This window comes from Globicephala melas, chromosome 18 (genome assembly GCF_963455315.2).
Source record: "Globicephala melas chromosome 18, mGloMel1.2, whole genome shotgun sequence".
Taxonomy (NCBI): domain Eukaryota; kingdom Metazoa; phylum Chordata; class Mammalia; order Artiodactyla; family Delphinidae; genus Globicephala; species Globicephala melas.
In genome coordinates, this window is record NC_083331.1 from 7,226,808 (window position 1) to 7,252,683 (window position 25,876).

The window sequence follows — 25,876 nt, forward strand, 5'->3', positions numbered from 1 at the left end:
GGTCCCTGTGCTTCGGCTACTCCCCTTACCGTTAGAAGATCTGGGAGGGAGGAAAGGAGGAGATACACCCAGAATCCTGGTGGAAAAGCCCCTGGCCTCGCAGATGGGGTTTAGGGAGACAGGGAGGGGCAGCTCCGTGTATGGTGACCCTTTGTGAACACGCTCTGTGGCAGCTCGGCTCTCACCGAAGCTTTAGGAGAGCGGACTATGGGGGCCTCGCGCGGCCCGCCGTCGCGGTGACCTCGGCGCTGCAAGGAGGCGCCGGCCAAGAGCCTCCATCGCACCCTCCGCCGGCTGGGGTACCCTTCCCTCCTCCGCCGCCCGCCCACCCACCCACCCAAGTCACTCAGGGGCGCGTCGCCTTCCGACCCGGGCTCGCGCGGCCAGAGCGCAACGAGACGCGTTCCGGTTTCTTTCCTCAGCGTAATCCCTCCGCTGCCGACCGCGCACTAGTTTTAATCACGCCCCACCCCCTGGCCGCCGGCGTCACCTCCGCCACTCGAGCGCTTTCCAGCAGCTTCCAGAAATGTCGCCACCCCAAACCCGCCACTCACATATGGCGGGCTCTGCAGCCACCGGCCCCGCCCCTAGTCGTCGCCGCAGCTGAAACTGCGACTGCGGCAGCCGGGAGAACAGCCACGCCTCTCTGCGGAGGCCTGACGGAAGTGCTCCCGTCCTCGCCTTCCCCACCACGCTTACGTCCTTTCAGGCCCCGCGCGGGGCAGGAAGGGGAACTCTTTGGCCGCGGACTCAAACCGGAAGCTGCTTTTCTAGCGGAGGGGCCGGTGGGGGAGGAGCAGGTTGAGGGGAACGTGGGCTAAACGTTGCACTCTGGTGTGGCGCTCAAGCTGGAACAGGAGTTTGGAGCGATCCGGCGCGAAGAAGGGGAGAACCCGCGGCAGGTAAGGGAGAAGACGGAGTAGTTTTCCTTCAGCTCCTGAAATAGGGAAGGGGGACAGAGCTGGGGTGATCTATGGGATAGTTGCTCGCTGAAAGGAGGGGCTAGGCTGGGAGGGGGAAAGGATGGGAGTAGGTTCAGGTGGGAAGGCTTGGTGGTTAAGGTATTGGAATGGAGTCACAGATTCATTCGTTTGAACTCAGAGAGGTAAATGCAGAAGAGAAACCAGAGTCTCCCCCGCCCCCGCTTTCCCAAGGAGCGTGGAGATGGGGAGAGTTAACGAAACCCTGCTCATCCTAGGTTTCCAAGGTTGGGTTTTGCAAGTGACGTGTCTTAGTCTGTGGTTCTGGACGGCTGGGTTGGGTACCAGACAGGGCTGGGCACCGAAAGCCGACCCCATTCCTCGGTTTCAAGTCTGTTGTGGCCTTACCTTTGACAGTTCGCGTGCTGAGCCCACTTGGTCTTGGAGGGAAAGCTCAAACGGGTATAAGGCCTTCTTCGAACAGCTGGTTCTCTGGGTTTCCCCATTTTGCACATGGGGCTGTGAATTAAGCTTAATTGCTTCTTTCGCTATCCCCAGAGTCAACTTCACACTTTGGTTGTGCTGTACCTGGGTCCCTACTGGGTTAGTAATTGACATTCGGGCTTTTGGAGCACCAGTAGATCACAGAAGTAATGAAAAGGGAGGGCATCATGAAAAAGATGCAGAAGTTGAAGTGAAGTAGAGGAGGGTAAGGCTGGAAAACCAGTGGTCTCATAGTGCAGTGAGCTTTAGGTCATACTGAGCTGTTTGGACTTTCCTATAATCACACTGGAGTCAGTAGAGGATTTTAAGTTGAGTAGTGTCAGACTCAGACTTGTGTTATAGAAGCATCACTTTGGCATGATAGAGTGGGAATGGGATAGAAAGAGAGGTGGGGATTTGAGATGCTTCCAAAGAACTGTCCGTAGGATTTGATGACTTTCACTAAGTAAAGAAGAGGGAAGTGAAAGAGTAGAGAACCACTCAAATTTTTCATTTTCTTTTTTGTGTGCGTCGTGTGACATGCGGTATCTTAGTTCCCCAGTTCCCCGAACATGGATGGAACCCGTGCCCCCTGCATTGGGAGGACGGAGTCTTAACCATTGGACCACCAGGGAAGTCCCGAGAACCACTCAGATTTTCTAGTTTGTGTGTTTGTACGGATGGAGATGCCAAAATCTAGGTGAGATACAAACAAGAGGAGCAGAAACAGGTAATTTTGAAGGGAGGACAATGAAGGCGGTCATTTAGAAACAAGTTAAGTTGTAGGAATCAGCCCAGGGTTTTGTACATAGGACCAAGTAAATTGTATTTGGAAGACCTGAGTAGCCTACCTTTGATATTTTTTTAAGTGAATTTTCTTTTGGATGTTCTGCATGTTAAGGATTTCAACCACCAACCTGCCTGTTTTTCCCATTGAAATGTTGGGTGATAGGATCAGGAGAGCAGATTTGAAGGCTCCTCATGTTTTACTTATGAGAGAGAGGGAGAGAGTGGGAGAGAGGGAGAGAGAGAGAGAGAGAGGGGTAGCGGGGGAGAGAGAGAGAGAGAGAGAGAGAGAACCAGCTGGAGAAGTTTTCTTAATCCCTCAGGTGGATGGAAATTTTCATCAAAAAAAACTTGTTCAAGATACATAGCTTACCAACTTCTCTTTTGAGAATACTGCATAATGATCCAAGCTATGCTGCATATTTTCTGCATAAAGTACGAAATAGCACCAAATAGTGGTTGCAATTTACTATGTGTCAAGTGCTAAGCATTTTACATGTATTATCACATTTAATTCTTAGAAGAAACTAACTTCACAAATAAATTTCTGTACCTAAAGCTCATGCTTTTATCCACTCTGGAACCAGAAGTTTGATACTTTACTATATAGTTCCCTTTAGTAAGTAGATTATAAATAGAACCAGCGAAAGTTAACAAATTAGTATTGTCTGTGAGGAGCTTAAAAAGAAAAAGTTATCACCACACTTGTTTTTACCCTTTTGGCAGTGGTTCTCAATGGGGTGATTTCCCCCCCTCCCCCTGGGAGGAGAGAGGAGGGAGGGACATTTGGCAATGTCTAGAGACATGGTCACAGCTGAGGGGTGGGTGCTGTTGGCATCTAGCACATAGCGGTCATTGGTGCTGCTAAACATCCTCTTAACACACAGGGCAGCCCTCACAACAAAAGAATTATCTGGTCCAAAATGTCGATAATCCTGTGGTTGAGAAACCTGCTTTTGGATATTTCTTTAGGAATAGCATATTGACATCCACTGATACTTTTTTTTTGAATATTTGAATTTTATTTTATTTATTTTATATACAGCAGGTTCTTGTTATCTATTTTATACATTTTAGTATATACATGTCAATCCCAATCTCCCAGTTCAACCCACCACCTCCACCCCCCACCACTTTCCCGCCTTGTTGTCCGTACGTTTGTTCTCTACATCTGTGTCTCTATTTATACCCTGCAAACCCGTTCATCTGTACCATTTTTCTAGGTTCGACATATATGCGTTAATATACTATATTTGTTTTTCTCTTTCTGACTTCACCATGTATGACAGTCTCTAGGTCCATCCATGTCTCTACAAATGACCCAATTTCGTTTCTTTTCATGGCTGAGTAATATTCCATTGTATATATGTACCACATCTTCTTTATCCATTCATCTGTCAATGGGCATTTAGGTTGCTTCCATGACCTGGCTATTGTAAATAGTGCTGCAGTGAACATTGGGGTGCATGTGTCTTTTTGAATTATGGTTTTCTCTGGGTATATGCCCAGTAGTGGGATGGCTGGGTCACATGGTAATTCTATTTGTAGTTTTTTAAGGAACCTCCATACTGTTCTCCATAGTGGCTGTACCAATTCACATTCCCACCAGCAGTGCAAGAGTGTTCCGTTTTCTCCACACCCTCTCCAGCATTTACTGTTTGTAGATTTTTTGATGATGGCCATTCTGACCAGTGTGAGGTGATGCCTCATTGTGGTTTTGATTTATACTTCTCTAATGATTACTGATGTTGAGTATTCTTTCATGTGTTTGTTGGCAATCTGTATATCTTCTTTGGAGAAATGTCTATTTAGGTCTTCGGCCCATTTTTGGATTGGGTTGTTTGTTTTTTTGATATTGAGCTGCATGAGCTGCTTGTAAATTTTGGAGATTAATCCTATGTCAGTTGCTTCAAAATATATGCAAATATTTTCTCCCATTCTGAGGGTTGTCTTTTCATCTTGTTTATGGTTTCCTTTGCTGTGCAAAAGCTTTTAAGTTTCATTAGGTCCCATTTGTTTATTTTTGTTTTTATTTCCATTTCTCTAGGAGGTGGGTCAAAAAGGATCTTGCTGTGATTTATGTCATAGTGTTCTGCCTATGTTTTCCTCTAAGAGTTTTATACTGTCTGGTCTTACATTTAGGTCTGTAATCCATTTTGAGTTTATTTTTGTGTATGGTGTTAGGGAGTGTTCTAATTTCATTCTTTGACATGTAGCTGTCCAGTTTTCCCAGCACCACTTATTGAAGAGGCTGTCTTTTCTCCATTGTAAATCCTTGCCTCCTTTGTTATAGATTAATTGACCATAGGTGCGTGGGTTTATCTCTGGGCTTTCTATCCTGTTCCATTGATCTATATTTCTGTTTTTGTGCCAGTACCATACTGTCTTGATTACTGTAGCTTTATAGTATAGTCTGAAGTCAGGGAGTCTGATTCCTCCAGCTCCGTTTTTTTCCCTCAAGACTGCTTTGGCTCTTCGGGGTCTATTGTGTTTCCATACAGACTTTAAGATTTTTTTGTTCTAGTTCTGTAAAAAATGCCACTGGTAATTTGATAGGGATTGCATTGAATCTGTAGATTGCTTTGGGTAGTATAGTCATTTTTACAATGTTGATTCTTCCAATCCAGGAACATGATATGTCTCTCCATCTGTTTGTGTCATCTTTGATTTCTTTCATGAGTGTCTTATAGTTTTCTGAGTACAGGTCTTTTTATCTCCTTAGATAGGTTTATTCCTAGATGCTATATTCTTTTTGTTGCAGTGGTGAATGAGATTGTTTCCTTAATTTCTCTTTCTGATCTTTTGTTGTTAGTGTATAGGAATGCAAGAGGTTTCTGTGCATTAATTTTTGTATCCTGCAACTTTACCAAATTCATTGATTAGCTCTAGTAGTTTTCTGGTGGCATCTTTAGGGTTCTCTACGTATAGTATCATGTCATCTGCAAGCAGCGACAGTTTTAATTCTTCTTTTCCAATTTGTACTCCTTTTATTTCTTTTTCTTCTGTGATTGCCATGGCTAGGACTTTCAAAACAATGTTGAATAATAGTGGCGAGAGTGGACGTCCTTGTCTTGTTCCTGATTTTAGAGGAAGTGCTTTCAGTTTTTCACCATTGAGAATGATGTTTGCTGTGGGTTTGTCATATATGGCTTTTACTATGTTGAGGTAGGTTCCCTCTCTGCCAACTTTCTGGAGAGTTTTTATCATAAATGGGTGTTGAATTTCGTCAAAAGATTTGCTGCATCTATTGAGATAAACATATGGTTTTTATTCTTCAATTTGTTAATATGGTGTATCACATTGATTGATTTGCATATATTGAAGAATCCTTGCATCCCTGGGATAAATCCCAGTTGATCGTGGAGTATGATCCTTTTAATGTGTTGTTGGATTCTGTTTGCTAGTATTTTGTTGAGGGTTTTTGCATCTATATTCATCAGTGATGTTGGTCTGTAATTTTCTTTTTTTGTAGAATCTTTGTCTGGTTTTGGTATCAGGGTGGTGGTGGCCTCATAGAATGAGTTTGGAGTGTTCCTTCCTCTGCAGTTTTTTGGAAGAGTTTGAGAAGGATGGGTGTTAGCTCTTCTCTAAATGTTTGATAGAATTCACCTGTGAAGCCATCTGGTCCTGGACTTTTGTTTGTTCCAAGATTGTTAATCACAGTTTCAATTTCGTTACTTGTGATTGGTCTGTTCATATTTGCTGTTTCTTCCTGGTTCAGTCTTGGAAGGTTATACCTTTCTAAGATATCGTCCATTTCTTCCAGGTTGTCCATTTTATTGGCATACAGTTGCTTGTAGTAGTCTCTTATGATGCTTTGTATTTCTGGGGTGTCTGTTGTAACTCCTCCTTTTTCATTTCTGATTTTATTGATTTGAGTCCATTCCCTCTTTTTCTTGATGAGTCTGGCTAAATGTTTATCAATTCTGTTTATCCTCTCAAAGAACCAGCTTTTAGTTTTATTGATCTTTCCTGTTGTTTTCTTTGTTTCTATTTTGTTTATTTCTGCTCTGATCTTTATGATTTCTTTCCTTCTACTAACTTTGGGTTTTGTTTGTTCTTCTTTCTCTAGTTCCTTTAAGTGTAAGGTTAGATTGTTTATTGGAGATTTTTCTGTTTCTTGAGTTAGGCTTGTATTGCTATAAACTTCCCTCTTAGAACTGCTTTTGCTGCATGCCATAGGTTTTGGATCATCGTGTTTCATTGTAATTTGTCTCTAGGTATTTTTTGATCTCCTCTTTGATTTCTTCAGTGATCCCTTGGTTATTTAGCAATGTATTTTGTAGCCTCTATGTGTTTGTGTTTTTTACGATTTTTTCCCTGTAATTGATTTCTAATCTCATAGCGTTGTGGTCGGAAAAGATGCTTGATACGATTTCAGTTTTGTTAAATTTACTGAGGCTTGATTTGTGACCCAAGATGTGATCTGTCCTGGAGAATGTTCCATGTGCAATTGAGAAGAAAGTGTAATCTGCTGCTTTTGGATGGAATATCCTATAAATATCAATTAAATCTATCTGGTCTACTGTGTCATTTAAAGCTTGTGTTTTCTTATTAATTTTCTGTCTGGATGATCTGTCCATTAGTGTGAGGTGTTAAAGGCCCCCACTATTATTGTGTTACTGTCGATTTCCTCTTTTATAGCTGTTAGCAGTTGCCTTATGTGTTGAGGTGCTCCTATGTTGGGTGCATAAACATTTGTAATTGTTATATCTTCTTTTTGGATTGATCCCTTGATCATTATGTAGTGTCCTTCCTTGTCTCTTGTAACATTCTTTATTTCAAAGTCTATTTTATCTGATACGAGTATTGCTACTCCAGCTTTCTTTCGATTTCCATTTGCATGGAATAACTTTTTCCATGCCCTCACATTCAGTCTATATGTGTCCCTCGGTCTGAAGTGGGTCTCTTGTAGACAGCATATAGATGGGTCTTGTTTTTGTATCCATTCAGCAAGCCTGTGTCATTTGGTTGGAGCATTTAATCCATTCACGTTTAAGGTAATTATCAATATATATGTTCCTATTACCATTTTCTTAATTTTTATGCGTTTGTTTTTGTAGGTGCTTTTCTTCTCTTGCCTTTCCTACTTAGAGAAGTTCCTTTAGCATTTGTTGTAGAGTTGGTTTGGTGGTGCTGAATTCTCTTAGCTTTTGCTTGTCTGTAAAGCTTTTGATTTCTCTGTCGAATCTGAATGAGATCCTTGCTGGGTAGAGTAATCTTGGTTGTAGTTTGTTCCCTTTCATCACTTTAAATATATCGTGCCACTTCCTTCTGGCTTGTAGAATTTCTGCTGAGAAATCAGCTGTTAACCTTATGGGAGTTCCCTTGTATGTTATTTGTCGTTTTTTCCCTTGTTGGTTTCGATAATTTTTTTGTGTCTTTAATTTTTGCGCATTTGATTATGATGTGTCTCGGCGTGTTTCTCCTTGGGTTTAACCTGCCTGGGACTCTCTGCGCTTCCTGGACTTGGGTGGCTATTTCCTTTACCATGTTAGGGAAGTTTTTGAGTATAATCTCTTCTTGGGCCCTTTTTCTCTCTCTCTCATCTCCTTCTGGGACCCTTATAATGCAAATGTTGTTGTGTTTAATGTTGTCCCAGAGGTCTCTTAGGCTGTCTTCATTTGTTTTCATTGTTTTTTCTTTATTCTGTTCCGCAGCAGTGAATTTCACCATTCTGTCTCCCAGGTCACTTATCCATTCTTCTGCCTCAGTTATTCTGTTATTGATTCCTTCCTAGTGTATTTTTCATTTCAGTTATTGTATTGTTCATCTCTGTTTGTTGGTTCTTTTTTCTTCTAGGTGTTTGTTCTTTCATTCTTCTAGGTCTTTGCTAAACATTTCTTGCACCTTCTCAATCTTTGCCACCATTCTTTTTCCAAGGTCCTGGATCATCTTTGCTATCATTATTCGAATTCTTTTTCTGGAAGGTTGCCTCTCTCCACTTCATTTAGTTGTTTTTCTGGGGTTTTGTCTTGTTCCCTCATCTGGTACAAAGTCCTCTCCCTTTTCGTTTTGTCTGTCTTTCTGTGGCTTTCCTTCCACAGTCTGCAGAATTGTAGTTCTTCTTGCTTCTGCTGTCTGCCCTCTGGTGGATGAGGCTATCCTCCACTGATACTTTTCTAAAAAGCATTTTTATTTTTGAAATTATTCCTTGGCTTGAAAGGTGTGTAAAGTTTATACAGCAGGAAACAATAGCCTAACTAGTTTTTAAAGTGAATCTGTGAGCCCCAGTTTCCTAGAAAGTGGTTGTCATAGAATCATGGATTCTTAGATTTGGGAAAGACTTTTGCTTGAAAGTGTTTTACAACATCCCTGTGAAGTGGTGATTCACTCTGCTTAAATTTCTCCTTTATCTTGTTTTCCTTGTATTTTAAATCCGTATCTGAACCACTGTTAACAATTGCTTTTCCCTTACACTGAGCTCCAGTTTCATAATTTCAACTTTACTAAATGTGATTCTACTGCATGGGTCTACACTCAAAACATTGTACGATTGACAGTGTTTATATTTTTGTTCCGTTACAGATTATTTACTTTAATGTAAAATAGTATTTTGTTCGCAGCTTTTATTTAAAAAGTGGCACTGTTCTCAGTTGGTGATGTATTCTTGGCAGTTGAAAGCAATAGGAATGTATGGGGTTCTTTTGTCCTTGTTAAGTAATGGCACAATGGATCTGTGTTTTATTTAAACGTTTTCTTGGTATAATGCTTACATATTTGTTTCAAGTTGTGCGTAGACTAAAAACTTAGGTTTTCAAGCTCTTGTCAATATATTTAAGTAATAGCTATCTCTATTACAAGAGTTGATAAATTTGCTTACAAATGAGTCTACTGTGAAGACTGGTCCTATTGCCAGTTTTTGCCCTCTCTCCACAAATTTGCTAGATCTTTAAATAAATTTAGGTATTTTGTTTTCACTTCAAGATTACAATTTCAGAATATGTTTAACATAAGATATGTAGTTCTCAAAATATACTTAATATGCATACATCTTATAAAAATTGTCTATTAACTTTTTTTTTTCCAGGGTTCATTGAAAAATCCTTAGTGATATTGACATGTTTCAAGTGACATAAATTAGCCAATGACTCGGAATGATGGATTCCCCGAAGATTGGAAATGGTTTGCCAGTGATTGGACCAGGGACTGATATAGGGATATCTTCACTCCATATGGTGGGGTATTTGGGAAAAGTTAGTGAACTTATTTTTTGCCTCAGTGCAAAGTTGGTTTTTTTTCCTCCTATTTTTAAGACTTAAATTTGGTTTTAATTTTACCAGTTAATTTAAAAAAAATTGTATCTTCCACGGAAATCTTACAGTAATGGCGAAAGATTGTTCTCTGTTTACCTCTCTATGTTTTATTGATATGTAAAAGTAGAAATAAAACATAGACCGTATAGTTTACTATTTGAAAATGTTGAACATATTTTCAGTGACAGTTGACATTACTTTTTTTCTTGCAGATAAAACTGATGCTATTTTTAACACTTAATTTAATATTTAAAACTAGAATATATTCTTTTTGGAACAATAGCTGTATTAAAGCCTATATGCATTTCTTTTATTTGCTGTCTTTAAGATATCTTGCCAGGACACTTCTAGGTAAAAAGTGTACATTTTTTTTCTGGTTACTTTTCCATTTAACTTTTTGTAATTTTATACAATCTAGGAATGTCTATATTTTAATTTACTTTTTTTCTCTTTTAGAATTATGATTCATCTAAAGTACCGTCAGATGGGTATTGCCCTGCTTGTAGGACGAAGGGAAAGTTAAAAGCCTTAAAGACTTACCGAATTAGTTTTCAAGAATCTGTCTTTTTGTGTGAGGACCTGCAGGTAAAGTATTAATCTTAGATGGTATTGAAGTTTTCGCCTTTTGCTTTTCTCTTCAGTGTTTAAATTTGTACTCATTTTGTAGTTTTTAGATTGTATGTTTTTAACATGTAGTTAGTCTCTAGATCTGTCTGGTATATAATTTTAAATATTTTATTTTGCCACTTGATTTCCTGAGTTATTACATGAAGATGTTTGTTTTTATCGTCATTAGACTTGTGAGAAGAGAGAATATGTTTCAAGATTTTTTTTTTAAACCTTGTGGAGGTCCTTTTAGCTGTTGTTATTCTCATGTGTTATTTATTAACTTTGGGACTTATTGAAAAGGTTATTAATCTCTAAATATTATGTACTTAAGGCTCTAAATATCTTAGAATTATAGTAATTTGTACCCACTGGCACAACTTTTTACACAGGAGCTCGTTAAATTCCATAATACTCTATATTTTACTGTACTTGACAACTTATGAAACTGTCACATACATACTTAATTCTCAAAACTTTGCAAGGTAGGTATTCCCATGTTATGAATAAGAAAACAGATGCAGAGGGTTTAGGAACACAACATCTTCATAAAGCAGCAGAGCAGTGATTGGAATACAGTCTTCTCATGTCAGATATGTATTATTCCAGGTAAACTAGCAGTTCATCAGAATCACTTGGAAAGCTTTTAAAAAATTTCTGGGTCTCACCTAGATGCTTATTCAATAGAGTTGGCTCAGAATTCTGTAGTTTTATAACTTTTATAAACTGTCTGATGATCAGCCAGTTTTGGAAAATACTAGACTATATTATACTGTTGGTGGTAGATACTTTTGTTGGGTAACACTTAAAGAAAATTTCAGGTATTCTTACAAATAGAAATAAATTATTTTTTTGCATTTATGCAATAAATATTTATTTGTGTGTCACCATGTTGGCACTGTTCCAGATGGTAGGATACAGTGAATAAAACAAAAATTTCTTGCTCTCAACAAGGCTATATTCTAGATTGGGAAAGAAAATAAAAAAGGAAAGCATACTTTTTTGTGTGAGGTAATGAAAAGTGATGTAGAGAAAAATAAAGCCACGGGGACTGGAGTATCAGAGAGTGGGTAATTTGCAATTTTAAATAAAGTATAGGAGGAAACTTAATTGAGAAAGTGACATTTGAGCAAAGATCTGAAAGAGATGAAAAGGAACAAGTCCTGTGGATACCTGAGGAGTGAGCCTTCCAGGTGGGGAGACTAGCAGATACAAGGTCCTGAGAGAGCGGAGGCTGCCTGTCCATGTTTGTGCTACTGCAGAGAAACCAGCAGAGCTGGATCGGAGTGAGTGAAGCAGAATAAGGGAAAATGGGATGGATTCAGTAAAGCCTTGTAGGCCATTTGCTGGCTTTTACTATGAAATAAAGAACCATCGTAGGGATTTTGACAGAGGAGTGACATGATCTGATTTTCATGTTGAAAAAAATGTGATGGGCAAGATCTGAAGCAGGGAAATGGTTGGAAGGCAGTTGTAGTATTCCAGGGAGAACAAGTAGTGGCCAGGTTGATGAGGTATGGTTGGATTCTATATGTATTTTGATAGTTAAAAGGATATGCTGAAAGAGTGGGGTACATGGTAGGAAAGGGAGGAATCAAGGATGATCCCCAGACACTTGGCTTGAATAATTGGAAGAATGGAGCTGCCGGTTGCTGAACTGAGAAAGACTTTGGGAAGAGGAAGATCTGGGGGAAAGATGAGGAGATCAGGAGCAATCAAGCTTGAGGCATCTATCTAATAACTGGGTATATGGAGTAAACAGTTGGATCTATGTGTCTGGTGTTAGGTGGAGAGTCTAAGATTGGATATATACATTTGGGAGTCATCAGCAAACTTACATGAACTTACATGGTTCAATAAGTAATTGAACCATGAGGCTGGGTGAGTTTACCAAGAGTGTGGATAAAGAGTTGCAAAACTGAGCCCTGGAACACTCCAGCATTAAAAAGTTTGGAAGGTGAAGTAGAAGCAGCAAAGAAGTAAGAGACATGGAGAGTGAGGTAGGCGTAATCTCAGGAAGGAAAGTATATTGTCCTGGATGTCAAGTGAAAAATGTTTAATGAAGGAAGGAATGATTTACTGTCAATTCCAGTGAGAACTCAAGGTGGCTGAGGACTCAACTCACCATTGACTGGAGTGTCATGGGGGTCCTTGCAGGCCTTGATTAAGTGGTTTTGGTAAAGTAGTAGTGGTAAAAGCCTGATTGGAGTGAGTGATGGAAAATGGGAGAGGAAGAATTGAGAAATATAGACGTGAGGTAGTACCTGGAGGGAAAAGTTTTACTTCTGTTTGTTTTTAAGTTGGGAAAAATAGCAGCATGTTTGTACGCTGGTTATATCCAGTAGAGAGGGAAAAACAGAAAGTGTCACAGAATTGCTGGGGGGATATCCCTGGAGCAAATGACAGGCTCTGTTGCACAAGGGGAGGGCTTGACTTTAGGAGACTTGACAGCTCAGCTCATCTGTAACACCAGACTCTACAGAGTTTACTAGTTAACCAGCTCAGAATAAAGTTGTAGAATTGTGAGCACTGGAAAGAGAGAAAAATAAAACTTACAGATTCTAGAAGAAAATTACTTTTTTCCCTCTTCTGAACAATATGTGATATTTCAGTAGAGTTCTTTAACCAAGGACTACCAGAATAGCGAAGTCTGTTCTCAGAACAGTGGTTTTAACTATTATGGTTAGATGTGTTTTTTGCATTTTTAGTTTTTGAAGCATTCTTTTTTAAGCAATGAGGAAAAAAAAATAACCAAGACTTTCAAGTATATACTTTGCAAATGTAAAAAAAGAACTTTAGAGTAATTATTGATCTAGTTTTTAGAAAATGTTCTAATCATCAGTAAGAGCCCAGTGTATTTTATGAAGTACATTGGTTTACACCAGGAGTCAGCAAACTCTTTGTATATTACCCACTGGCTAAGAGTGATTTTTGTTGTTGTTGTTTTTAATTAAGTAGGGGTGCTGGTGGGATGTGCACACCATGATTTTGACTCTGCTTGAGAATGGTAAAGGTTTTTTTTTTAATTTTTTGCCTTTAAAAAGTAAAAATTTTTTTAATTGTTAAAAAAACATAAAATTTACCATCTTAACCTTTTTTTTTTTTTTTTTTGCGGTACGCGGGCCTCTCACTGTTGTGGCCTCTCCTGTTGTGGAGCACAGGCTCCGGATGCGCAGGCTCAGCGGCCATGGCTCACGGGCCCAGCCGCTCCACGGCTTGTGGGATCTTCCCAGACCGGGGCACAAACCCGTGTCCCCTGCATCGGCAGGCGGACTCTCAACCACTGCGCCACCAGGGAAGCCATCTTAACCAATTTTAAGTATACAGTTCAGGAGTGTTTGCTATATTCACATCGTTATACAACATATCTCTAGAACCTTTTCATCTTGCGAAACTGAAATTCTGTACCCGTTGAATAACAACTTCTCTTTGTAGCCCAGGCAACTACCGTTCTACTTTGTCTCTATGAATTTGACTACTCTAGGTACCTCATATAAGTGGAATCATACAGTTTTTGTCTTTTGTGATTTTACTTAGCATAACGTCCTCAAGGTTTATCCGTATTGTCGCATATGACAGGATTTCCCTTTTTAAGGCTGAATAATATTCTATTGTATGTATATACCACGTTTTCTTTATCCATTTGTTTGTCCATGGACATTTGGTTTGCTTCTACCTCTTGGCTATTGTGAATAATGCTGCAGTGAATATGGGTGTGCAAATATCTCTTTGAGGTTTTGTTTTCAATTTTTTTGGATGACTCTGAATACAAAATTACTGCTATTGATTTTTAAAGTGTGCTCTGTCTTCTGACATGTGGTAGGACTCAGGAAATAATCTCAGGGTATAAAGTTCAGGGTCAAGTTGTTAATTGATGCTGATCGCACAGCTAGTTGGTAACAGAAAAATCAAGAACTTGTCCTATTAAACTAAAGAATTTCGAAGTAAGTACAATGTTATGCATATAGTGTTCGCTTGTATAGAAAATGCTATACTTTAAATGAGAGCATTTCAGTTAGTTGTTGCTGTGAAGTGAACCATCTCAAAACTTAGTCACTAAAGTAACTTAATGGCTTCACTTATGATTCTGTGGGTTGACAAGGCAGTTCTTACACTTCACATACTGTTGGCTGGGACAACTAAAATGTACACATGGCAGACTGTGGATGCTAGCTGCCAGCTGGGAACTCAACTCAGGTAGTCAGCCAGGATCTCACTTCTTTTCCATGAGGGTCTCTCGGTGAGGTTAATTGGGACCCTTACAGTGTGATGGCTGGGACTAAGAAAGATTGTGCAGAAAGAGGGCTCCAAGAGGGCAAGCCCAACAAGCCAGTGCTTATTGAAGCATGGGCATCCTGGTTGCTAATGTCCCGTTAAAGCTAGTCACGTGGCCAAGCCTCAGGCTGTGTGGCAGGGGGCTGGCTGTACAAGGGCATGAGTATCTGGAGGTGTATAGTTCTTTAGTTCGCTAGAGGCCACCAAGGGAGCAATCTCCCATACTTGTGTAGAAGAAAGCATATTTTAAACGAGGGCACACAGTATGTAGACTTCTTGCATTTGTCTTATTAATTATTTTACTAGTTTTCACACTTAGGGAACATTCATTGATTATTTTAGTGATTTGTTTACTCTTGATATTTGCCTGAAATTGTGTTCGTGCATGGTGAAGTTATCAAAATTCAGCCAGTGTGATTCTTAGACCCAATATGGGTGTAAAATTGATATGCTGATGTGCTCTCAGATTAATACTCAGTTTCAAAACTGAGAAGCAATACAGATTACTCTGCAACTTTTTTGGTTTGAAAATACTTTTCTAGTTTTTAATGCCATGCAGTGTACCTGTCTTAAAAAGAATAGTACACTCATAAAATGTTGGAATTTTTAATTCACTCAACATTAGATTCTTTATTAAAGCAAAATTATGTACGTTTTCCTTGCTAGCTTACTTTAGAGTAACTCAGATTAAACCCTTGATTGTTCAGATTAACTAGGAAAAATTACTCTTTGGGGACGAAATTTTTGATTAAATAGCTGTTTATCCCTGGTTCCTTCAAATTTAGATTGATAATATTGTATACCCTCTCAGGTCAAAGTAATGCTAAAATTTTGTACATATTTTTCATGATGTAGAATCTGTGAAGTTAAAGCTTGAGCTTATTTGAATTTTTAGTTTTTGTTATTTTTTCTTTCTAGTGCATCTATCCCTTGGGCTCTAAATCACTTAATAACTTAATTACTCCTGATTTGGAAGATTGTCACACTCCAGATAAGCCTCAAAAAAGAAAGATCGTGGAAACCAACTATAAAGAGTCACCTCTTTTAGCAAATGCCAAAAAGACTAAACATCATAATGGTGTTGATGGTGAACAAGTTTTGAACAGTAAACATGATGAAGAAGAGTATGATGAAACCTCATCAGACTTACCTGGTTTACTACACGGTGGTCAACAGAATCCAATTAGGACAACTGATTCCTTGGAGCAGAATGAGATTTTGGAAGCTGATACTGTTGACATGGCTGCTGAAGAAGATTCTACTGTGGTTGATGTTTCTGGAACTGGAGGGACTGCCCCTCAAAATGAAGGATGCGCATCTGAACTGGAAATGCCGTTGGAGAGCAAGCATACCTCATTTTGCCAGACGTCATGTGTCCAGTGGAAAAACGCATATGCTCTCTGTTGGTTAGACTGTATCCTGTCAGCATTGGTGCACTTGGAAGGGCTGAAAAACACTGTGACTGACCTATGCTCTAAAGAGGAGTCTGTGTTCGGTCAGTTGTTTACCAGGTATAATCAAGCCAATGAGTTTCTGCACACCAGTCAGTTGGATGGAGTTAAAGGTTAGTAATAACATTTTATTTCTCTTTAATTTTTAAAGAGGTTAATGTTGAACGTTGTAGCACGCGAAAAGATGCCATCAGTAGCTTTTGTTTTACGTAGAACCTCGGAGCAAGGAGCGTAGGGACCGAGTCTGTCATGAAGCTTGAGTGAACACCAGTTGTGTTATCATGACTGCCCAAAAGGCAGTCTTTTTCAAAAACTAAGAGTAAAGCATAAAGAGGCTATGGCTGTATCTTAGCTGTCAGGGTAATGGTGGTCAACATAGAGTACATCAAAGTACAACTTTAAGTTTTTGAGTTGCCGTAAAGCAGAATAAAGAAGTAAATACAAACCATCCATAATCCCACAACTCCCCCAAAATCTGTTTTCACAGTGAGGGCTGTATTTTTATTTTCTATAAAATAGGATACCCATGAACCCAAGATAAATTAAAATATTTCCAGTGACTTGCATCTACCTATGAGTTCCTCCACATCCCATCATCTGCCTCCCCCAAAGTTAATCATTATCCTGAAATGTGTTATATCAATATGTGTTATATCGTTTCTTGTTTTTTAATAGCTTTTCCTACGTATATATGGCTAAGCAATATATTGCCTAATTTAATGTTTTGAACTTTATAAAAAAAGACATACTGTACAGTATTTCTTCTGGGACTTTTATTTTTTTTATAAAGGTTTATCTATGCTGGTTGGTTGTACTGGTTGTATTTGTGTTTCATTGATTTTTGTTGCTATATGATATTTCCAGTTCGTAAGTATATCAGTCTGTAAGTACATATGTGTATTTATTCATCTGTCATTCGGTTGTTTTTTGCAATTGTAAATACTGCTGCTGTGACTATTCTTAGGCAAGTCTCCTGGGGCACAAGAGTTTTTCTTGGATATACCATAGGATAGACTCTGAGTTCAGATTTACTAGATAATGGCTAATGGTTTTCCAAAGTGGTTGTACCAGTCTACTCCCATTAGCAATGTAGAAGAGATTTTCCTAATCCATATTTCCTCCCTTGGTTTTTTTCACACGTGGTGATTTTTGCAATTTGAATGATATAAAATGGTTTGTGGTCTTGATTTGCCTTTCCCAGATTTTAAAGAGGTTGAACAGCTCTTTGTATGTAGATTGACCCTCTGTTCCCTCTGTGAAGCCTGTTTGTGTCTTATCCCTGTTTGTTGTATTTTCATGTTCTTATTGATTTGTGTGAGTTTTTATATGTCCTTGTTGCTGTATTTATTCAGACAGGTTACTGAATCTCCCACTTTGTATCTCATGTTTCTACTTTTTTAAAGATATCTTTTGATGACAGAAATTGTTAATCTTTCCTTTTATAGCTAGTAATGTCTGTGGTTTTAAAAAGAAATGTTTCCTTTCTCCAAGATCAGAAAGTCATTCACCTCTGTTTTCACTGAGAAGTCACAGAGCTTTGCTTTTTACATTGAAATTCTTAGTTCAACTGGAGGTAATTGTGTCTGGTATGTGGTAACGTTTCATTTTTTTCCATTGCATAGCCAGTTTTTCTAGCTCCACCTTTTTCCTCAATTGATCTGCCATGCCCCCTTTGTCATATAACATTCTCTGTATGTGTGCAGCTGTTCCTTAACTCTGCTTTGTTTTCTTGGTCACTTTATCTGTCCCTGCACCAATACCACACTTTTAATTATTAGGGCATTTTAGGTCTTGCTGTCCTCATCTTTATTCAACTTGACTTTGATCATGCAATCTTTTATATAGATCTTATACATTGTTTCCCCATTGTTGACTATTTTTCTGTCTCTGTACCAATGCCATACTCTTTAATTATTATGGCTTTTGGGGTTTTGGTATCTGGTAGGTGGAGAATCCTAACCTTTATGCAGTTTGACTTCGGTTGTGCAACATATTACTTTATTAGTATACTCTTATACATTGTTTCCCCATTGTTAACCATTCAGGCTACTTATCATTTTTTTTTGCTATTATGTGTAAATACCATGGCAGATATCCCTGTATCCTTTGAATCCATTGCTGATTATACCCTAGAAGGGACGTTAAAATATTTATATAAAGGGTAGCCCCCACTCGCTGCAACTAGAGAAAGCCCACGGGCAGCAACAAAGACCCAACACAGCCAAAAGTAAATAAATAAAATAAATAAATTTATATTAAAAAAAAGAAGGGGATCCCCTTGGGGATCCTTTAAAAAAAAAGAGTCTTTCTAAATGGCTTTCCGGAAGGGTTATACCAACATAATAATTCCATTTTCATATGTAGAAATAAACATCCCAGAACACTGTAATCACCTTTGCTTAGAAACGTTTAAAAAGTTGTAAATTTTTTAGATAAAAAATATTTTGTTTCAATTTGAGTTTCTTTGAGATTGAAGTTTTTTGCAATTTTTAAAATTCAGTTTCTCAGAAGCATATTTGCTTCTGCCTTTTCTCTTTATTCCTGTTTTGTATAATTATAGAAACCCCAGTACTGAGTTGGTGACAGTTGTTTGTTGTAAAAGAACATACCTCATTCAAATTTTGACTTGAATATTAAATTAATATTAACTTTTAATTTTAATATTATATTAATTTTTTACAAGATAATTGTAGTTTTTACAATATAGTTGTAATTAACATTTGTTCAAGCTACATTACTTTGGATTATAAGTTTTCTCTTTTCTTCAGTGTGGTCAAATAACAAAAATTCTGGTTAATGCTTACTTCATATTACAGAAGACTCCGGATGTTTTCATAGTGAAACATATAAGCAGAGTGTGATCAGGCTGTATGAATTATTTATTCGTAAGAGATTTGAGTGAAAAGATCTATTTGTAGCTTAAAAGTAACTAGAGTCAGATGCATATGGCGGTTTTTATTCAAAATAATTTTCTTATTAATCTTAGGTAGTTTTCTGCCAGAGTAATTGCATCTTGAGGACTTTTACCCTAAAGAAATGATGAAAAACATGGACAGGTGTGTGCCCAAAGATGTTTAACATGATAGTATTTATAATAGTAAAAAAAGAAACAACTTAATGTCCAACAATAGGGAATGGCTAATAAAACTATGGTTGTGTCAGAGTGTAATTACTAGCCTGCAAAGTTTTTAATGAAGCAGATTTGTGTAAAAAAAAAAGCAGAATGTAGAATTGTATGAAATGTGATGATGTCATTGAAGGCCCTTCAAAAGACATAGGAGGAGGAAAACATACCAAATGTTGGTTTGGGAAATAATCATGACTGTATTAAGACTCCTTATAAATTTGTCTGCTCCTGTGATCTAGTTAAGTCCAGTAAAAGTTAAACAGAGAGGATTAAATGGCTAGATTTTGTCTCTAGCATAAGTAATAATTTCATGAAAAGAGAGCTTCAGCTGTTTCAGAGATGGGCAGAATATCTGGAAGTGTGGCTCTTTAGCCAGGCTTCAAAGACTTGCACTGAGATTTTACTCAGGCAGAATGACGTTGAGCCAGGCAGTCAGTACTAATGATATTGTGCTGTTAACACCTATTGAGGGAATATATGGTATACCACAGAGAGAGGAAGAAGAATTAAGGAATTTTGTATTTTCCATTTTTGTCTCTGCAAAATTTGTTGACTCTGGTAAACTTTCATTTTGGTAATGTCTTAATTGTCTGTAGAAAGAAATAGGTTGATGAGAAATTGATAATGTTCTGTATTTTATTATCAGATGGAGATTGTAAAAAACTTCCTTCTGAAATATTTGCAAAGATAGAGACCTGTCTGAATGAAGTCAGAGATGATATTTTTATTAGGCTGCAGCCTCAGCTTAGGTGTACATTAGGTAAGTAATTTATGGAATTGAATTGTATTACTCATCTACCATAAAGACATACATACATCAAAAGGAAACATAATACTGTTTTATTACTTGGGATGATCAGATTCTTGGAATCTGATCATTTAATCACTGGTTAAATCATTCGTGGATGGAGGTGTTCTATATAAATATGCAGGCATGTGTTCCACCCCTTCAGCGTGGATGCAGTTCTCAGAACCAGCTGAATACTCACGGGATACACCATCCGTTGCTTTCCCAATACTGTCCCCCAGTAGACTACTCCAGTGTTTTCAGCCTTGACTGACTGTGTATTAAAAAAGCACCTAGGAAATTTATAAGTGAATAACTAGTGCTGGGAGCCCATTACATAAGAATCTCAGGATGGAGTTCAAGTATCAGTAATTTTTAGAAGCCTCCATGTGATTCTTATGGACGGATGGGGTTGAGAATCTCTGGTCTACACCAACCGTAATAATTCTATTTCCCCTGCTAGTGATTGGTTTAGGAATGGACATATGGTACAATTTTAGCCAATGGAATATGAGGAGATATATACTGATGACCTTTTGGGAAAGTTTTCTTACTTTTAAAAAGGGCATAAGAATGAGACCTGCTTTGTCCTCTATGAATTGTCTTTTGGCCTCTGGGAGCAGAGTGGAACAGGGGCGCTAGAGTCTCCAGGTCTTTATAAATTTTTTTTTGTATTGCAAAAAGGAGCTGGTAGTGATTTTTTTTTTTTTGAGGGGGTGCCTTTTGTTTTATTTCTCTTTATCTTTTTTTTTTTTCCTGCCACACGGCTCGTGGGATCTTAGTTCCCTGACCAGGGATAGAACCCAGGGCCCCAGCAATGAAAGAGCTGAGTCCTAACCACTGGACCGCCAGGGAATTACCATATTTCTCTTTATCCTTTTTTTTTTTAAGTCTATTTTTTAAAAATTTTATTTATTTATTTTATTTTTGACTGTGTTGGGTCTTTGTTGCTGCACATGGGCTTTCTCTAGTTGCAGCGAGTGGGGGCTACTCTTCATTGCCTTGCGCGGGCTTCTCATTGAGTGGCTTCACTTGTTGCAGAGCATGGGCTCTAGGTGCGCGGACTTCAGTAGTTGTGGCACGTGGGCTCAGTAGTTGCGGTGCGTGGGCTTCTCATTGCGGGGGCTTCTCTTGTTGCAGAGCACGGGCTCTAGGCGCGCGGGCTTCAGTAGTTGTGGCTTGCGAGCTCAGTAGTTGTGGCGCACAGGCTTAGTTGCTCCGTGGCATGTGGGATCTTCCCGGACCAGGGCTCAAACCCTGCATTGGTAGGCGTATTCCCAACCAGTGCGCCACCAGGGAAGTCCCTCTCTTTATCCTTGTATTAACTCTTCGATTAATATTGTGTTGTAGTAGCTGAATATATGATACTCCTATTAGTATAATACTCCTGTTAAATTATGTACAATATCAATGCCTTCAAGTTTTTCTCTCAACAAGTGGCCTTTATTTCATCAGACCCAGATAGTGTATCTGGAAGCAGTGTCTTTTTTGCATGGTTGTGTCCCCTTATTTCTTTGTCCCACAGTTCTGTCCCCTAGTTTTACTATTTTGTTTTTCATGAACTCCTACATATTTAAGTTTACTCTGTTCTTATAAACTGATTTTCCATATGCCAGATCTTTGGCATTGCCTCCTCTAGGACTAAAGGGCTATTCTAATTCATCATCAGGTGGGATCTCAGATGGGACGAATATTCTTTTTATCAAAGTATGATTTACATATAGTAAAATCCTTTTCAAATGTATACAGTTGTGTTACCATTTCCACAATCAAAATATAGAACAGTTCTATCACCATGAAAATGTTCCCCTGGCTCCTTTATGGTCAGCCCCTTTCCTTACCCCCAATCACTGATCTGTTGGGTGGATACTCATTTCAAAGGAGCCTTTTTCATAAGATTGCCAGAGTGTAGACTGAGGGGCTCCCGTGTTGCATTTTGCAGGTATCATTTCCCTCCTAGAGTGACCTGAGATGTTTTATTCAGGTTCCCTACTCCAGTTCCCAATTGAATTAAAGAGTGGTTTCTTCCCCAGTCTGAATCATCACTCTTCTTATCCCTGCTAATTGTATTTACAAGGTGGCGTCTTGCTCTGTTGCTACCTTGGGTCTGGGATTTGTAAATTTTGTGCACTCATAGCAATTGGGCAAGCATACAGCTCTTCCAATACAGTAGAATCCTCTCATTTGTGTTTGTACTACTCAGTCAGCAGTGAGAGGTGCTACATTAGAGGCTAAGATCTTACTAATGAAATCTTTGTTGCAGGGAGCACTTTAGAGTCTTACGATGTATGTGTCCTCATTCTGAATATTAACGTGTATTTTAAAGTACTAAAGAAAGAGAAGTAGAATCTGTATTGACCCGGAATGTTTGTTAAATTTTTAAGATCAGCCAGCCACTTCCTCATTTTGATTATTGTTTTTAAAAAACGCATTGTAAACTGTCCTCTCTGCTCTCCCTCCCCACAGTTTAAGAAATATAACATTACAAATACAACTGAAGCCCTTTTTGTACTCTTCCCCAATTCTTCCTTACCTCCCCACAAAGGTAACTACTATCTTCAATTAGGTGTTTTCTTTCCCTCTAATGTGTATATTTCTTTCTTTTTTTTAAAAAGGAAAAAGCTGTCATTGTTATGGTTTCTACTTATTTATGTAAGTGTAAAGAGTAATTTAGCCTTTGAGTGTAGTGTACCAGTGTAAGGATAGACAGACCACTAGAACAGAATAGAAAGTCCAGATCAAAACTCTCCCTGTTCGGTTACTTCATAACCATGATGGAGGTACTGATGCAGGTAGGTGGGGAAAGAAAAGGCCATCCAGGAAACGGTGCTTGGGACAGTAGTTTCCTGATACAGGGGGAAAATTAGATCCCTACTTCACACCGTAATTAGAAAGAAACTTCAGCATATTTAAAAGCCTGAACATGAAAAGCAGAGTTGTAAAACTCTGGAAGAAAATACAGGTGAATATTTTACCGCTCAGTGGGGAAGAATTTCCTAAATAAGATACATAAAAGAAGAGATTGGTGACTGTGATTACATTAAAGTTTAAAACCTCTGGGCAAAGATAGAACAAAGAAATAATACCCAGGATATCTTACAAAGAACTCCTGTACATCAGTTAAAAAAAAAAAAAGACAAAAACTGATAGAAAAATGGCCAGAAAACATTAATGAGAAATTATCAGAAGAGGAAACTTGAATAGCTAGACAGCAAGGAGTCACTGAAAGGTTTGCATCCTGGTAATAAACGAGGGTACTTTAGGGCAATATGCAAACTAGGTACTAGGTCCCCATCTTTCAATGGTCTGACTTTTGAGTTTTTGAGTTTACAATGGTGTTAAAGAGATCAATGCATTCAGTAGAAACTGCACTTTGAATTTTGATCTTTTCCTGGGCTAGTGGTAAGTGGTGTGATACTCACTCGTGATGCTGGGCAGTGGCTGTAGCTCCCAGCCAGCCATGCAATCATGGGATAAACAACTGATACACTTACAACCATGCTGGACCCAGACCACCGTTCTGTTTTTCACTTTCATTATAGTATTCAATAAATTATATGAGATATTCAATACTTTATTTTAAAATAGGCTTTGTATTCAATGATTTTGCCCAACTGTATTCTAATGTTAAGTTTTCTGAGCACGTTGAAGTTAGGCTGGGTTAAGCTGTGATATTCAGTAGGTTAGGTGTATTAAATGCATTTTCGACTTAATGATATTTTCAGCTTACAGTATAAAGGTTTATTGGGACCTAACCCTATCATAAGATGAGGAAGATCTGTAGTTGGGTAGGAGTTGGGGATAAGGTACTAGAGGCAAAGAAACCACTTAACTAGGGCTTCCCTGGTGGCGCAGTGGTTAAGAAGCCGCCTGCCAATGCAGGGAACATGGGTTCGAGCCCTGGTCCGGGAAGATCCCACATGCCGCGGAGCAACTAAGGCCGTGCGCCACAACCGCTGAGCCTGTGCTCTAGAGCCCGCGGGCCACAACTACTGAGCCCGCGTGCAACAACTACTGAAGCCCTCAAGCCTAGAGCCTGTGCTTCGCAACAAGAGAAGCCACCACAATGAGAGGCCCACGCACCGCAATGATGAGTAGCCCCCGCTCACCACAACTAGAGAAAGCCCGAGTGCAGCAACGGAGACCCAACGCAGCCATCAATCAATCAATCAATCAATCAATAAACCACTTAACTAATTTAGGCTGGAGGTTCTAAAAATTAGAATTAGGTATTGGCATTATATGTTCTCTAATAGGATGCTTTATACCCACAAAACTTATAATCAAAGGAAAAATAATTAAGATCAATTTAGGAGCTATGTAAATTATCTAAAATGATCTGTAATCATGTAACTTATTTAACTGTGTTTTGAGCTCTTTCATGATACTTTGATTCATTGAAAACTTCATGTATTTTTAGACCTAAAGATTCTATGTCCTCATGAAATACAAATTACTTTTTCACTTAATATTTAGTTACAATAGAGTAAGCATTTAAAGGCTGATAACTGATTACAAACTCATGCTGTACTCTGCACTGTTTATGCATATGATGTTGCATCTGTTCATTTTTAGGAGATTGATTTGTATTTATTTCTGTTTATAAAAAATATTTTATGTTTTTTGTACAAAAATAGCTGTGGGACTGCACCACAAAGGTGACTATTAAAATAGCCTTTGTGACCACCGATATTTATAGCGTGTGCTTAGGCAATAAAACCCACTGTTCTGCCTTTTGGTCATGCCAAGGTGACTCCTCCTGGCTGTGTTCCAGGCAACTGTAGTTCCAGCCCAGGGGGAGAACTGAACCACGGAAGTGAGACTGTCCCAGGGGAGGGAGAGGATAGAAGAACTCAGGTTCTTTCTCAGGCCAAATCAGTAAGGCAGCATCTAAGCTCCCCGGAGGATAGGAAGGAGAGAAACCAATTGGAGGATGGATGTAAGAGGAGAATATAAATCCTCCTACTAACTTGCTTGCTGGTCTCTAAATTGGAAAACAGAATCCACAGTTGGGTTTTTGTTTTAATGACAACAAAATTCAGATCTTCTTTAGCCTTAAAGTTGTTGAAGTTTAATTTTAATTGTTAAAAGATTAAGAAGAGTAGTAGGTAAGGTGTCTGGAGATTTGAATCTGGTCCTCTAAGCCTGGTTTGTCATACCCTCACCACATGTAGAACAGGAGAGTCAGAATGGAGATGGCTTTTTAATGGTTTTGTCCAGCTCTGAAATTACTATCGTACAGTGTTTCACCAGTCATATTACTTCTAGTATCTGTACCAAACAAACCTGTACATGTTTTTGCTTTGTTTTTATAATACTCTAGGGCTGTTATAGTTCTGAGGATATGTTTTCCCTGAGAAAACCTAAAAAGATCTGAGGAGACAGTATGAGCCTTTTCTATCTTTTGTCTTAAGAAGTTTTCATAAGTGTCCACCAAGACAAATGAAAGATACTGAGTGTTAATTAAATCTTTATGATGGACATTTTTAGAAAATGCTTTGAAAACTTCCCTTGCCCAACTGTGAATAACTTACTCTGTCATACATACATATTCACATATATTCACACTGTGAATGTAGTGAGAAAAGACAACAATTTGTAATTTTGGTTTATCTTTTTTCAGTTAATTATGAGCAATAATTTTTTTTTTTCTTCTTCAAGGTGATATGGAAAGTCCTGTGTTTGCACTTCCCCTGCTCTTAAAAACAGAACCCCACGTTGAGAAGCTCTTCACATATTCTTTTTCTTGGAATTTTGAATGTTCACAATGTGGACACAAATATCAAAACAGGTTAGTTTTTCTAGTTTTTAAAATGGATTCATTCTGTTGAAAATGGCTCCAAGTAATAAAATTGGAAGAAAACTTGCTTCCACTTGTAGCACTGCTCTCTCTACCCTTGATAAAATTTCCCACCATATATTGAAGTTTCTCCACCATTAAGGTTTAAAGGAAAATTTTGAGCCTCAGAAATTGCAATTTGCTTGCTTCTTCATACTAGAAGAGTACAAAAAAAAAATGGTTTGATAGATTACTAGAAGGCATTTTCTTAAGAAGTTCTTTAGTGGGAAGTGGGGACAAATGGGAACGTAGCGTGTTCCCCTGGACTCCCCTCCCCTCTGGATTCCCCACTGAGTAAGAATACCTCTTAGAATTCTTTGAAAAACTATGTGTGTTTTGTTTACGC

At 38.6% G+C, this 25,876-nt stretch overlaps 1 protein-coding gene across 3 annotated transcripts in view; it reads left to right on the forward strand.

Annotated features, from left to right (window-relative positions):
• Positions 1–436: 436 nt before the first annotated feature.
• The window catches only part of USPL1 (ubiquitin specific peptidase like 1), a 40,279-nt gene continuing 14,839 nt past the window's right edge, over positions 437–25,876 (forward strand). The window contains exons 1-7 of one of the 3 annotated variants that reach the window (XM_060288255.2): positions 437–902; positions 1,958–2,133; positions 9,220–9,385; positions 9,902–10,030; positions 15,245–15,890; positions 19,551–19,664; positions 25,353–25,482. In XM_060288255.2, coding sequence (XP_060144238.1) covers positions 9,287–9,385; positions 9,902–10,030; positions 15,245–15,890; positions 19,551–19,664; positions 25,353–25,482 — 1,118 coding nt within the window. In that variant the 5' untranslated portion in view covers positions 437–902; positions 1,958–2,133; positions 9,220–9,286. The remainder of the gene's footprint in view (positions 903–1,957; positions 2,134–9,219; positions 9,386–9,901; positions 10,031–15,244; positions 15,891–19,550; positions 19,665–25,352; positions 25,483–25,876) is intronic. The other 2 variants (XM_060288254.2, XM_060288256.2) reach the window with 2 other exon arrangements.